The following is a 14,035-nucleotide window of genomic DNA, read 5'->3' on the forward strand; positions in this document are numbered from 1 at the left end:
CACAAGAATAATCAGAGGCTTCCCCCAAAACTATTGCCAAGCTTAACATGGCCCCAACGCTAATGATTCTCTACTTTCTATGTCCCCAGTTACCTAACTCCATATGCTCATGTCCTATTTCTAATCTCCCTAAAGACACTTAATTAGAACTACTGCCTTATGGAAGCTAAAGCTGTAAATCCTTTCCAGCATGCAAAGGCTCTAGTGAGGGAACACTAAGAAACTGCTGCTTGGCCATGATCAAGATGTATTTGCAGCTCCTTAAAGTGGTCTCTGTCCTCTGAAAGGAGAGAAAACCAAATTTGAGAAATATTTAAAGCTACTAATCTAAGATCTGGAATACAATAAAGAGACTAGAATCCTCTGGAGTGGACTCTTTCTTCTCAGTACATAGGGCCACCCCAAAGGCACACATCTATAGACCCTGAAGAAGACATCTGACACAGTATTATCAAAAAAAAATAGCTGGATCATAATAAGGCAGGTGACAGGGTACATGGCTGTGCTTTTGATCAAACAGGAAATCTCTTGCCACAACAAGACAAAAGCACTTGCTGGATAGTCCAGAAATAGCAAATCAAGCATCTGTGAGCCACATATAATAGGTGCCCCGCGCACACACTGTTACAGCACAGGGTGCATTCGTCTCTAATTCCTCATCTTCGTTCCCTGCTGCTTTCAATTCTATGGGAGTGGTGTTGAATACTGATGAGATAATACCTCTTTCAACCTCTGGCAGACATTTTAAGGCAATTTGTTCAAGTACCAAGTACCCAGTCTGCATTTTTGTAGGCAATTTGTGGATCAAATTTCCTATCATCCTGAGGGTATTCTGAGTTTTAAATATAATGGTTTATCACGACCAGAGCTCATCTCCTTTAATTTGATTTATTTCACATATTAAATAGAAAATACACCCAAGCTACAGATATAGGTCCAAGAAATGCTTTGTAGTACAGATACCTGATACTTATTCATACCATGACATAGAATTCATCTTTATTCATGAATAAGCAGTAAAGAGAAAAATTAACTTTTTCTGCATGGTTTCCTAATACACAGTTTGGATTTGGTCTCATTTTTGTATTATTTACATATAATATATATAAATAATTGGAGATAGAAATTAATTTAGATCTAAGATAGAACAAAACCACTTTCCTAATACAATACATGAAAGTCAAATAACATAGGTACTAGGAACTTAATTTTACATGTTTTGCATTAGTTAATAAATATAATTGAATGTACAGAAAAATAATCGCTTTTAGTCAGCCTCATTTTCACATACATATATTGACAGTGGTAAAACCTTCACCATTTTTCATATACTTCCACATATACTCACTAATGTCCATATAGAGTAATCACAATGGTTGCACTAAAAATACTCTAAATATGTTGGATAACTGTTCCCATGCTGTAGCGTTATTTAAGCAAAAGATTTAAAAAATCTACTGGATGTACTAATAATTATTATCATTATTATATATATATTCCACATAATGATTTCAGACATCATTTTCTTTCTCACTATATATATGTGTGTGCATACACATACATATATACACACTATATGTGCGCATACACACACATATACATTATATATGACTCAGTGAGGATATAAATGTTCATAACATGCATTTTATTTCCTTCAAACATCTTATACAGAATAGAATAATAAAGGTTACACATTGGGCCGGCCTAGATTACATTTAGTTGAGAAAGTTCATAATTTTAAAAAAAATTATTTTTTTCTTCCTCGTTTAAAAAGAGGCAAAGCCAGAAAAATAAAAGGCTTCCAAATGTCTTGTCCAGTAGCCACAATCAGTTCATCCTTTAAAAATGCTTATAGTATGAATTTTCAATAAATCAGGAGAAATAAGTCTCTATTGGGAGCCAAAACACTATCATTTGAAATAGGTGCCACTCACTGATTCCAAATAAGAAATCAATTATGTTTATTTTATTTCATGTCTCTTTTTAATTCATTATTAATCCTATAATTTGAGCTGAATTACTCTTTATAAATAGTTACTACCTAAGTTATTTATTAGTATTAATGGGTATTGATCTTCAATGCCCAATTGCTCCTTATTGTTTATAAGTTTGCTGGTGCCACCACATACTAATGACATAAAAGTGTTAATGTACTTCTATAATATACAATATTGACTAATAATTTTGTTTAATCATATTCAGTTAAGCTAAACTTAATGACAAATTTTGTATGAAATATATGCTAATCTACATATGTTGGAAATTTACAAATCATTAACTTAAAGCTATAACAATATGACAAGGGCTCCGTATTTTTATACCACAAGCAAACTGTGTACACACCGTCCTTGAACATCATTCCAATCTCTCAGAAGCCTTTCATTTTCTTTCTGCAGGTGCTCATTTTTGGCTTCATTTTCTGCGATGGTGTCCAAGCAATAACAAATAAGTTCTCTAATGACTTCAGCTGGGTTTTCAACTTTCTCTAGGTTGAAGGAACCAAGTCTGAACTAAAATAAAACAAAAACATATTTAATTTGAGGAAAATATCAAGATTGAACAGCATCGTTTTAAGCATACACAATTTCTTCTGAGAAGAAAAAAGTGTAAGAAAGATTTAAATACAATGCATTTACCAGATATACAAACAGTGAGCAAAAAAACTGGGCTACAACCTAAAGTTTCTTACTTTATCATATAAATCAACATATAGCCCAGGACTAATTTTTGTAAGTGGTAAGTCACTCTCCCATCTCCTAGCAGAAAAGAAAGCAACATAAATACTGTATAAGCATACTACCATCTGTTTGCTAAAGCCTAATTTTAAGTCTTTCTGCTCAGAATAAGAAAAGGAATTATATATGAGAATTTTAAACTCTAATTTCTATTCACACAAATGCTAAAATGGAATAACTGAACTTTTATTGAAGAAAGCTCAAAATTTTGTTATAGCTAAGAGAAAGGTAGAGTTTTAGGAAACCAGTAGCTACATAATAATTAACTCTTTTATCTAAAGACAATAATGTATTACCATAAATTGCCAATAATAAAGTTAAGTGTCAAGCTTTAGTACTTCTGCATAAAGGTAAGAATCTTAAAAATACCTTAATTCCTCTACTAGGGTACACTTTAAAATAAAATACTCTAATAGTTTTAGTTACACTTATGGAATTCTGAAGGGAACACAGGTATTCCCCATTTGGCTGATAAGGATGCTGAAGCACAATGATTAGTAATAATGATTATAATTATCCTGAAAATTAAAATTATTATAACAGATAACAAATTATGATGATGATTACTATGCAGTTACCATATCTTTTGGTTGAAATATAGCTCAAGCGTAGCAAAAATATAAACTAGGATACATCTTCACCGTAAAAGAACTATTATCATATCCATATTATATACCAGTAAACTCAGATTCAGAGTAGTTATGCAAGCTATTGAAAGGGTAAAGTCAAGATTCTACTATGCTATGCTGTTGTGCTGCTTCTTGGTAAGAGAGTATCCCAACTAGACAAAAAGTAGGGGAAGAATTAGGTTCAGAACCTACACATAATTCCAAAGAAAGATGCTAGTAGTACTGAGTCTGTAGAAGAAGAGTAAAATGAGAATTTTTGTTTTGTTTTGGGTTTTTGTTTTTTGCCTCCAAGATCGCAAATTTCTATTATGCATTTATCTGATAAGAAGATTTCCGAAAGGTATTGCTTTTAACAGAATATTTCTATAAATATGTTACACACAGGTTAAGAAATATTTAAGATGGTTGAGGATTCTGAGACAAATCTTTATTAGACAATTTACAAACAAAAGCAGACTTCACTAAAGTAGACATCCACTGTGAAACTGCATTCGTACAGTTTGATAAAGCAGTTGCAGTTTTCTCATGCAATGAAATATCGTTCATTTAACAGGCACATAAGCTTAAATAAGAAAGTTTTACCTATATAAACAATAAATAAATTGAAAGTAAATTTGAACAGTTACCTTTTGAAGCTTCTCTGAGTGTAAATATACACACAAAGTTAAAGAAATATGTCACCTGGCCAGCTGTAATAGCTCATGCCTGTAATCCCAACACTTTAGGAGGCCAAGGTGGGTGGATCACCTCAGATCAGGAGTTTGAAACCCGCCTGGCCAACATGGCGAAAACCCTTCTCTACTAAAAATCCAAAAATTAGCCAGGCATGGTGGTGCACGCCTATAAGCCCAGCTACTCAGGAGGCTGAGATATGAGTATCACTTGAACCGAGATCATGCCGCTGAACTCTAGCCCGGGCGACACATCAAGACTCAGTCTCAAAAACAACAATAACAACAACAACAAAGGAAAAAATGTCACCTACAGAATATTAATGTTTTGAGTTGATACAAAGCAGGAGAAAAAAAAATAAGCTTACTTTATTTTAGACAATAGGTTACGCTAGCAAAACACAAACCCACAAAGTGGTTTTGTATTCTTTCATTTTAACAATTTTCAGGTAGGTTGGAGAGAAGTGGACATTTTTAGAAAGAAAAAGTTTTTTTAACACTTGAAAAGTTTCAAAATGCCAAAAGGACAAAGAATTCATCCCACACTTTGATCCTGAAATAAAATAATCAGTAAAATACAAATGAAGGGATAAACACAAGTCCAGCCCTCTACACTTCTATCTCAGATGACAAAGAAAGGACTAATTTTAAATCACTAATAACAACTTCTTTCAAAATATCACTCAAATATACTGATGAAAACTTCCAAAACCCTCTTAGATCTTTTTGCAGCTACTTAGTGTAAAATAAACATGAAATGTCATTTCTTCTTAAAAGTACACAACTATTTTTATTATATCTAATTTCTAATTATTGTCACCAGTTTCTAGTCCTTCAATAGATAAGGACATCTGTTATTCTACACAATAAAAATAAACTAAAAGTATCTAGAAATTTAATGAAAGAAAAAGATTTTACTTGAAATACTCAGATTAATTTTTTTAAATTCTCAAAAGTATGAGCATTTGGCTTATATACACATGGTTCATAGCCAGGAGCAGGAAGCACTCTTTCACCTTCACTGTTGCTGTTCTAGCCTGTGCACATTATTACAGATGCAAGGGGCCACACGCCTAGATGCACTGGACTTCAAAAAGGGCCTCATATCAGGCTTAATGAGTTGAGAAGTATAAAATATTTATGTGTTCTACCTCTACATCCAGTCCACCTTTATTCTGTCCCACAACAAAAGAAAAGCAGCAATTTAAGTATCATTTTAACGCCAGCAAATTAGCACAAAAGCTATATTATACTGTTGTGTCAATTTTTAAATTTTTCACTCCAGTTTCTAGTTTGACATATAAGGTTACTGTCACCGCTATTCTTTAGTTATTATTCTGTCACTTCAAAATAATCTGCAGTATAAAACCATGACTTCAAATGGTACGGCAGAGTCAGAAAGCATATATTAAAGACATTTTGAGAGCATGTCTCTTCTGTTAGAAATTAAGAGTTTTTTTGTAGTTAGTTCTCAATTTTATTAATAATTCAGAGTACACAGATCTGTGTTAAGAACCTCAATCTATAATCTAAGAGTTTAAGCTATGTCTGCATTTCTCTATGTAAAGAAGGTCAATTGACTTTTAAAATATTGATAATCGGCCAGGTGTGGTGGCTCAAGCTTGTAATCCTAGCACTTTGGGAGGCCAAGGTGGGTGGATTTTTGCCTGAGCTTAAGAGTTCGAGACCAGCCTGGGCAACACCGTGAAACCCTGTCTCTACTAAAATATAAAAAAAATTAGCTAGGTGTGGCGGCGTGCGTCTGTAGTCCCAGCTACTCAGGAGGCTGAGGAAAGAGAATTGCTTGAAGCCAGGAGGCAGAGGTTGCAGTGAGCCGAGATCGCGTCACTGCACTCCAGCCTGGCGACAGCATGAGACTCTATCTCAAAAAAAAAAAAAAATATATATATATATATATGTGTGTGTGTGTGTGTGTGTGTGTATGATCATAGTAAGTTTCACTAGTTGACTCTTAATGTTTATCATTCTAAGTGATGGAATAAATACTTTAGCTTTTTAAATTTAATCCGCATTAAAAATTATCAATTTCAGAAAACTTATACATTTTCTTTAGCCAGGGGTTTGCTTTTTCTGGATATCTTTCTGTCAACTCTTCAAGTCCAAGATTAAATCACTTATCATCACCTCAAGCCCAGGCCAAGTTCTTTTTAACTAAGTTAGCCTATGTATTAGTCGGTTTTCTAAACATTGCTGATAAAGACACACCTGAGACTGGGAAGAAAAAGAGGTTTAATGTACTTATAGTTCCACATGCACTTACATGAGTGAGGCTGGGGGGACCTCAAAAATCATGGTGGAAAGCAAGGAGGAGCAAGTTACGTCTTACATGGATGACAGCACGCAAAAACAGAGCTTACGCAGGGAAACTTCTGCTTTTTGGGTTTTTTGAGACAGCGTTTCACTCTGTTGCCTAGGCTAGAGTGCAGTGGCACGATCTCGGCTCACTGCAACCTCTGCCTCCTGGGTTCAAGTGATTCTCCTGCCTCAGCCTCCTGAATAGCTGGCATTACAGGGGTGGATCACCACACCTAGCTAATTTTTGTATTTTTAGTAGAGATGGGGTTTCACCATGTTGGTCAGGCTGGTCTCGAACTCCTGACCTGGTCATCTGCCCACCTTGGCCTCCCAAAGTGCTGAGATTACAGGCGTGGGCCAGTGTGCCCAGCCACTCCTATTTTTAAAACCATCAGCTTTTGTGAAACTCATTCACTACCACAAGAACAATGCAGGAAAGACCTGCCCCTGTAATTCAATCACCTCCCACCAGGTTCCTCCCATGACACGTGGGAACTGTGGGAGTTACCATTCAAGATGAGATTTGGATGGAGACACAGCCAAACCATATCGGCCTACATTGGCCTCTCTAGTCTTAATATTTCAGTCTCATACAATGTATTACTCAGTTGTATCCTGCTTATATTTTTCTTTGGTTGTTTCAGAAATGCAGTCTTTCCCTTTAGGTTTGAAGCTTTTAGAGATGTGGGACCCTCTTTTCTATTTCTTCCATAGTCTCCAAAATATCTTTCAAAGCTCTGGCCCATACTAAGTGTTGGATAAAATTTTGATTATTTATTGGAATAATCCTCATTAAGAAACTATAACTATAATGGGATAGGTAAGGGATTTGGGCAGTGATTCTGTCCAAATTAAGAAATAGAGATCAGACAGGGTTATTTATTGATATATTTATAAACATGACAGCTGTTTAAAGACATGACAGGGCTATTTACTGATTAGTATAATAAACAAAAAGGGCAATTAATTGCTTACTAGCACTTAATACTATCATAATATATAGATTTGAAAAGAATTAAAACATGTTTTTTAAAAAATGTATAGTTATATACTCAGTTTTCAGGTTCTTTTAAATGACCACACAAATAAAAGAATATACAGTATCAGTAAAGCACATAAAATAAATACTATGAGTAACATTAATTCCTAGAGAGTTATTTGTGGCCATTCTAAGTGTTTCTGAGGACAGGAGATTATCAAGGTGAGATTTGATATCCTGTTTATATATCCACTAAAGGGTTTCAGTTTCAATATATTATCAAAGTAGACTAAATAAACTTGAAGAATTAATCTTCATTACTATCCTGGGAACCAAGATGTAGAACTAAAGGAAAATGAAAAATAAAGGTATCTTGATGTTATTACTAGGCGAATAACGACCAGATAGAATCTCATTTTGTTGCAGTGAGTGTTTTTAAATTTATTCACATCAGAGAAAAGCTTAGCTGTAACTAGGTATGTGTATACTAAAAACAGTAGTCTGTCCATTACAGTTTATAATGCAGAATACTGTCTATCACAGATATATACACAGTTGCATATATATAGTTGTGATCATTATAAAATTCTAGTAATATAGGAAATTAATCAAGATATGTTTTAAAAAAGGTGACTGAACTGTATTACCTTGACCTAGTTATGCTCATGATCAACTACAAGTTGATCAACTTTCTGTTGTAGTTTTGAATCAACCACATGTGTCCTAAGGCTTTATATCCTGAACTCTTCAGTTTAGTGGCTTTCTGAAATTTCTATTATTCTATTCTATTCTATTCTATTCTATTCTATTCTATTCTATTCTATTCTATTCTATTCTACTCTACTCTATTTTATTTTGACAGATTCGCACTCTGTCACCCAGGCTGGAGTGCACCGGCATGATCTTGGCTCATTGCAACCTCTGCCTCCTGTGTTCAAGTGATTCTCCTGCCTCAGCATCCCGAGTAGCTGGGATTACAGGCGCCTGCCACCATTCCTGACTACTTTTTGTTATTTTTAGTAGAGACAGAGTTTCACTGTTTGGCCAGGCTGGTCTCGAACTCCTGAGCTGAAGTGATATGCCTGCCTTGGCTTCCCAAAGTGCTGAGATTAGAGATGTGAGCCACAGAATCTGGCCTGAAATGTTTCTTTTAGATTTAAATAAAGAACATCACAAATGCACCTCCTAAAAGGGACAGTAATATATCTCAGTAGGCAACTGCTCACACTGATCTTAAAAGGTAACTGGAACTGAGAAAAGGATACTGATAAGGACTCCTTCTAAAAAGATAAGAAAACTATATTTGTAAAACTACTAATCTCATCTTTCCAACTACAACATATTATTGCCCAAATTTCTTAGAACTCATAAAAAATGCTAAAACATCTCAGGCTGATCATATACTCAAGGAAGGCTCCATGCATTTTGGATCTCACAGGTTCTTAAAATTAAAATGCAATAATCTAGGGGTGAAAAGTATGCCACATTGTAATTATTGTGCTATACAAATTATAAGCATTTTACGGTTAGGTTATATGATTTAATATTTCAAGTGTGTCATCTAAGAATTGTTATTTAGGTCTTAATAATTGCAAAAGTCATAGTGGGAATCAGAGAGTTCTTGAGAGCAAAAAAGAAAAAAACTCCACAAAAGTCTACATAGTACAGAAATCTCAGAAGTTACTTTACATTGAAGGGCTATAAATATTCACGCTATTACTGTCTTAAATAGAGGTGATGAGTCTTTTGGTTCATGGACAATATAGTTACATTTAGGGTACATATCCTGGCCTAATTAGTTGTTAGAATTAAAAATGAAACATTTTATTGTATATGGACTCAATCAGCTAGAAAACTTTCCCTATAATAATTGATTGGTCAGAGGGAGAGGGCAGGGGATGCCTATTATTTGCTTTATTTTTGGTATTAGGTGCTGATGAAGAAATGTAGATTTGTATTCCTTCTATACAGATCTTGGATTCCCTGACACTCTTCCAGATCTCATCACATCTTTTCAGTAGGTTTCTCTATCATCTACTCAGAAGTAAAACAGTATTGTTTCCTGGAACAATTCCTTGACCCTCTTCTTATTTAACTCTACAGAGGTTGATAGGGTTATTCACAATCACAGCTTCCATTATTAAAAATAAGCTGAAAACTGCCAAATCTGTATCTCCAGGTGGGGCCTCCTCTCACTCAGTTCACATGAGATCTGCTTTTGTAAAGGGATCTGAGACCTCCCCCTTCTCTCTCTCTTGCCCACACTCTTGCCATGTGACGTGCCAGTTCTCCGTCATCTTCTGCCATGACTGGAAGCTTCCTGAGGCACTCGGCAGGAACAAACACTGGCACCATGCTTCCTGTACAGCCTGCAGAACCATGAGCCAATTAAACCTCTTTTCTTTATAAAGCACCTATTGTCATGAACTTCTTTACAGCGACACAAGAATATACGAACACAGGGGGCAATTCTCTTTACTTAAAATCCATTGGTTTGAATATTAATTTCATCCAAAAACGCCCTCACAAAAACACTCAGAATGCCTGATCACACATCTGGGCACCATGGCCCTGCCAAGCTGACATATAAAATTAACCATCATAGCCAACAAGAAACCGAGGCCTTCATTCCAACAGGCTACAAGGAACTCAACTGTGCCTGTACCCCACTAAGCTTGAAGGCAGATCCTTCACCTTGAGATGAGACCACAGCCCCCGGACAATGCCTTAATTGCAGCTTTTAGATGAGTCCTAGCAATGCCATACCTGGACTCCTGACCCACAGAAACAGTGAGATTAATAAATGTATATGGTTTTAAGCTGCTAAATTTGTGGTAATGTGTTATTCAATAATAAATAATGAAAATAAATATGCTTTAATTTTACCAATCTAAACAAAACAAAAAACATCCTTAATCCCATATCCCTCTAGTTGCTATTGTCCATTTTCCTGCTCCTGTCATAGCAAAACTTCTCCAAAAATGTATCTATTATCTGTCCTGTTCAATACAGTAGTCACTAGTCACACGTGACTATTTAAATTTAAATTTAATGAAATTAAAAAGAAAGTTTCTCAGTCACACAAGTCACATTTTAGTGTTCAATAGCCACATACAGGTAGTGGTTGCTGTACTGGGCAGTACAGATACATCCAAAAACAGATAGATACAGAATCTATCATCTCATTGTTTTTATCATCCCAGAAACTTCTGTAGATTAATGTTGATTTATTTCTTGAATTTATGACATCCTATTCTCTCTTGAAATACTCTCCAATGGACAGCAGTCTGGCCTGTGACAACCGTGCCAGTCTCATCTCTTACCATTCTCCCTGCCTTTGCTGTGCCCCAGCCACTTGCCTTCTTTCTATGCTTGAATAGGTCAAAATACTCCTGAATGTGGTAGACAGAATGATGTTCCCCCAAAAATGTCTACAACCTAATTCTTGAAACTTGGGATGTTACCTTCCACAGCAAAGTGGGACTCTGTAGATGTGATTAAGGTTATAATCTTTGGATGAGAGATTATCCTTCCTTATTTTCTGGGTGAACCCAATGTATTCACGTAAATACTTAAAATTAGAGAAATGTTCCTGGCTGCAGTCAGAGGGACAAGTGGTGAAGATACACACAGAGAGATATAAAATCGTTATCCTTAAAAATGGAAGAAGTGGGCCATGAGCCAAAAAATGTATGTGGTTTCCAGAAACAGGGAAAGACAAGGCAATGGGTTCTCCTGTAGAGCCTCCAGAAAGGAACGCAACCTTACTGACACGTAGAGTTTTGCTAGGTGAGACCTATATTGAACTTTTATCCCACAGAAGTAAAATATATATTTATGTTATGTTTGGTAAATTTATGTTGTTTTGAGGCACTAAGTTTGTGGTAATTTGCTACTACAGCAATTGAAAAGGAACACACCGAATCAGGGTCTGTAGGAAGCTGAATAGTAGTCCCCCTTCCCCATGTCTGTGTTGTTGTAATCTCCAGAACTTGTGAATATTACCTTATGTGGCAAAAAGGACTTTAGGGATGTGATTAGCTTAAAGATCTTGAGATAGGTAGAGAGAGTATCATAAATTAGCCAGGTGGGTCCAATGTAATCACAAGGGTCCTTATAAGAGAAAAGAAAGAGATCACAGTAAGAAGGTGATGTGAGAACAAAGCAGAAATTGGGAGTGATGTAGTCACAAGTTCAGGAATGCTGAAAGCCTCAAGGAGCCGGATGGGACGAGGAAACCACTAAGTGTGTGCTACTTTGTTTCACCTTTAACAAAATACTAATAGAGGGTCTTTGCAGATCCTTCCAAGAATGTTCTCCCCAAAATACACATGACTTTCTCCTTTATTCAATTCTCTGCTCAATATTACTTTTCTAGAGATTTTTCCTTGGCTTCCTTAACTAGGATATAATCATTCTAGAATTTTCCCAACAGTCCTGAAAAGAAATGCCAATAGTACAAGTATTGAGAAACAATATTTTATAAATCTTCATAAAAGTTGTGATTATCTGAAATTATCTAATTTATAAATGTTTACTGTTTCCTTTCCCCACTCCAAGCATAAGTTCTATGCTCATACTAAGAGTTCAGAAATTGCCAATGAAGTGAATTAATACTTTGTCATACATGTTGCAAGTATTTTTTTGGTTTGGCAATGTTACTTGTGGAGCATATACATTTTAAAGTAATCAAGTCTAAAATAGTTTCCTCTTAAGGTCTTTGCCTATCAAAGAAAGTGATTATTCACCTATATTTTCATTTTTAAATTTTTCTCTCCAAATATCTAACCATTATTTCTTCACCAGTTATTTAGCAATCTATTCTCTCCTTACTCATATGAAATACCATTATTAGAAATTAAGTATTTATGTATATTTAAATATGTTCTTGAGCTTGCTATTCAGTCTCATTAGTTTCTATCCATTTACCAATAACATGTTCCTTTAATTATTATAGCTTTATACTATGTTTTATTATTAAGAACTATAAGCTCCATCTCATAATTCTTTTTTTCAAACATTCATCATCTAGTTTTACCAAGAACATCCCATGAAATTCTGACTATGAATTTCAAATTCAAACCAAAATAAACAAAATACAGCAACTTAAAGAAAAATGCTGGTTTCACATGTGTATACTTATCAACAAACTCATTAAGTTATATATACATATAAAAATACATACAGTTTTTTTGTATGTCAATCATACCTCAGTAAAGTTTTTTTTTTTTTTTTTTTTTTAAATGCTGGGCATGTGGTTTGGAACTACACTAATTTTCAAATTATTGTGAAAGTAATTAATTTCTTTCCAAAATGAATTACAAAGTAATACTGAATTTCCTCCATTTAGGACCATCATATTTTTTCATCTAATCAAGATGCCCATATTTATGTCCTTTGGTTATGTTTTCCATTGTTTACTTTTGAATCAGACTTCCTGTACTATAGCTGATAACACTATTAAATAATCTGTAAATAGAAATATAAATGCAAGTGCCTACTCAGTCTTTTATTATTCTTTTTTATCCCTTGGTCATATCAAAACAATTACAGTATATGGGAACCTTAGCAATCTCTACGTTAGAATCCCAGTATTGACCTCGATTTGTAGTGGGATCCTGAATAAACAACTCTAAACTTTGTATTCAGACTAATAATTTATCAATAGGAAACTTGTGAACAATATCTAAAGATGGTTGGTGAAGGATTTTGCAAACAAACCACAACAAAAATAACATCTAAGGGTAGAAAAAACTACACTCTCGAGTCAGTTTAAATTTGATTTGTCTTTTTAAAATGGTTGATTACTTTAACACAGTAGCATTCCAGAGTGCCTATGAAAGAGAAAAATCTAACTGGGGCTGGGATCACTGTTTGCTGTTGCGTAGATTCTGTTGCTCATAGAAACAGTGAGTAAGCAAATATTGGCCAAAAGTTATAATATGATAAAATATCATGCTATGGGATACTCAGAAACTATAACTTAATTGAACATAGTGTAAAATATTATGAGCAATTTTTTTCTGAATGTAAACCAGTTTTCCCTGTTTAGTAACAACTAGTCAGGTCTCTCATAACATTGTCCAGAAAAATTAAATTAAAACAGCAAAATTTTTTTTCCTGATTATAAAATCCTAGTTCCTTCTCATTTAAAAATGTCAGATATTTAAGCCAATCTCCACCACCCCTCCCACCATGCAAATCACTGAACTAAACTTATTTGATGAAATAGCATGACTGGTTAAAAGGCATTATTACACTGACATTAAAAATTTGAAACAAAAATTTTCATAAAAACTTACTGTGTTAACTATAAGGCCATTATTATTTAATCATAAATGAATAAACTCAAAACTAGTGATCTTTCAAAAATCATAGAAATAACAAGTATTTTAAAATTCCTAATAAAAATAAAATATCAAATTTTAGTATGTTAATTTTATGTTTGGTTTATTATTTCTAAGAAATTTTTCAAACCTTAATAACTGTCTTTCTAAACAATGGATTAAAAATTCTGCCAAATGTTTTCATTCAAAAATATTTATTAAAAATTTTTTAAAACTTTACTTATGATTTAATGCCAAATTTCTAAAAATACATTTCAATTCAAAATATTTGCATGAAAAACTTGTAATATTTACTTTGCTATATAATCTTATTTACCTAGAGACAAGATAAAAACAAATTATTGGTCTAAAAAACAAT

The 14,035-nt window shown here is 34.1% G+C and overlaps 1 protein-coding gene across 3 annotated transcripts in view; it reads right to left on the minus strand.

The window, feature by feature from the left end:
* XRCC4 (X-ray repair complementing defective repair in Chinese hamster cells 4) overlaps positions 1 to 14,035 on the minus strand; it is a 301,541-nt gene that overhangs the window by 179,871 nt on the left and 107,635 nt on the right. For all 3 annotated transcript variants that reach the window (XM_011996465.1, XM_011996464.1, XM_011996467.1), the window contains exon 4: positions 2,344 to 2,510. In XM_011996465.1, the coding sequence (XP_011851855.1) occupies positions 2,344 to 2,510 (167 nt within the window). The remainder of the gene's footprint in view (positions 1 to 2,343; positions 2,511 to 14,035) is intronic.

The sequence above is a fragment of the Mandrillus leucophaeus genome, unplaced genomic scaffold (assembly GCF_000951045.1).
Source record: "Mandrillus leucophaeus isolate KB7577 unplaced genomic scaffold, Mleu.le_1.0 Scaffold515, whole genome shotgun sequence".
NCBI lineage: Eukaryota > Metazoa > Chordata > Mammalia > Primates > Cercopithecidae > Mandrillus > Mandrillus leucophaeus.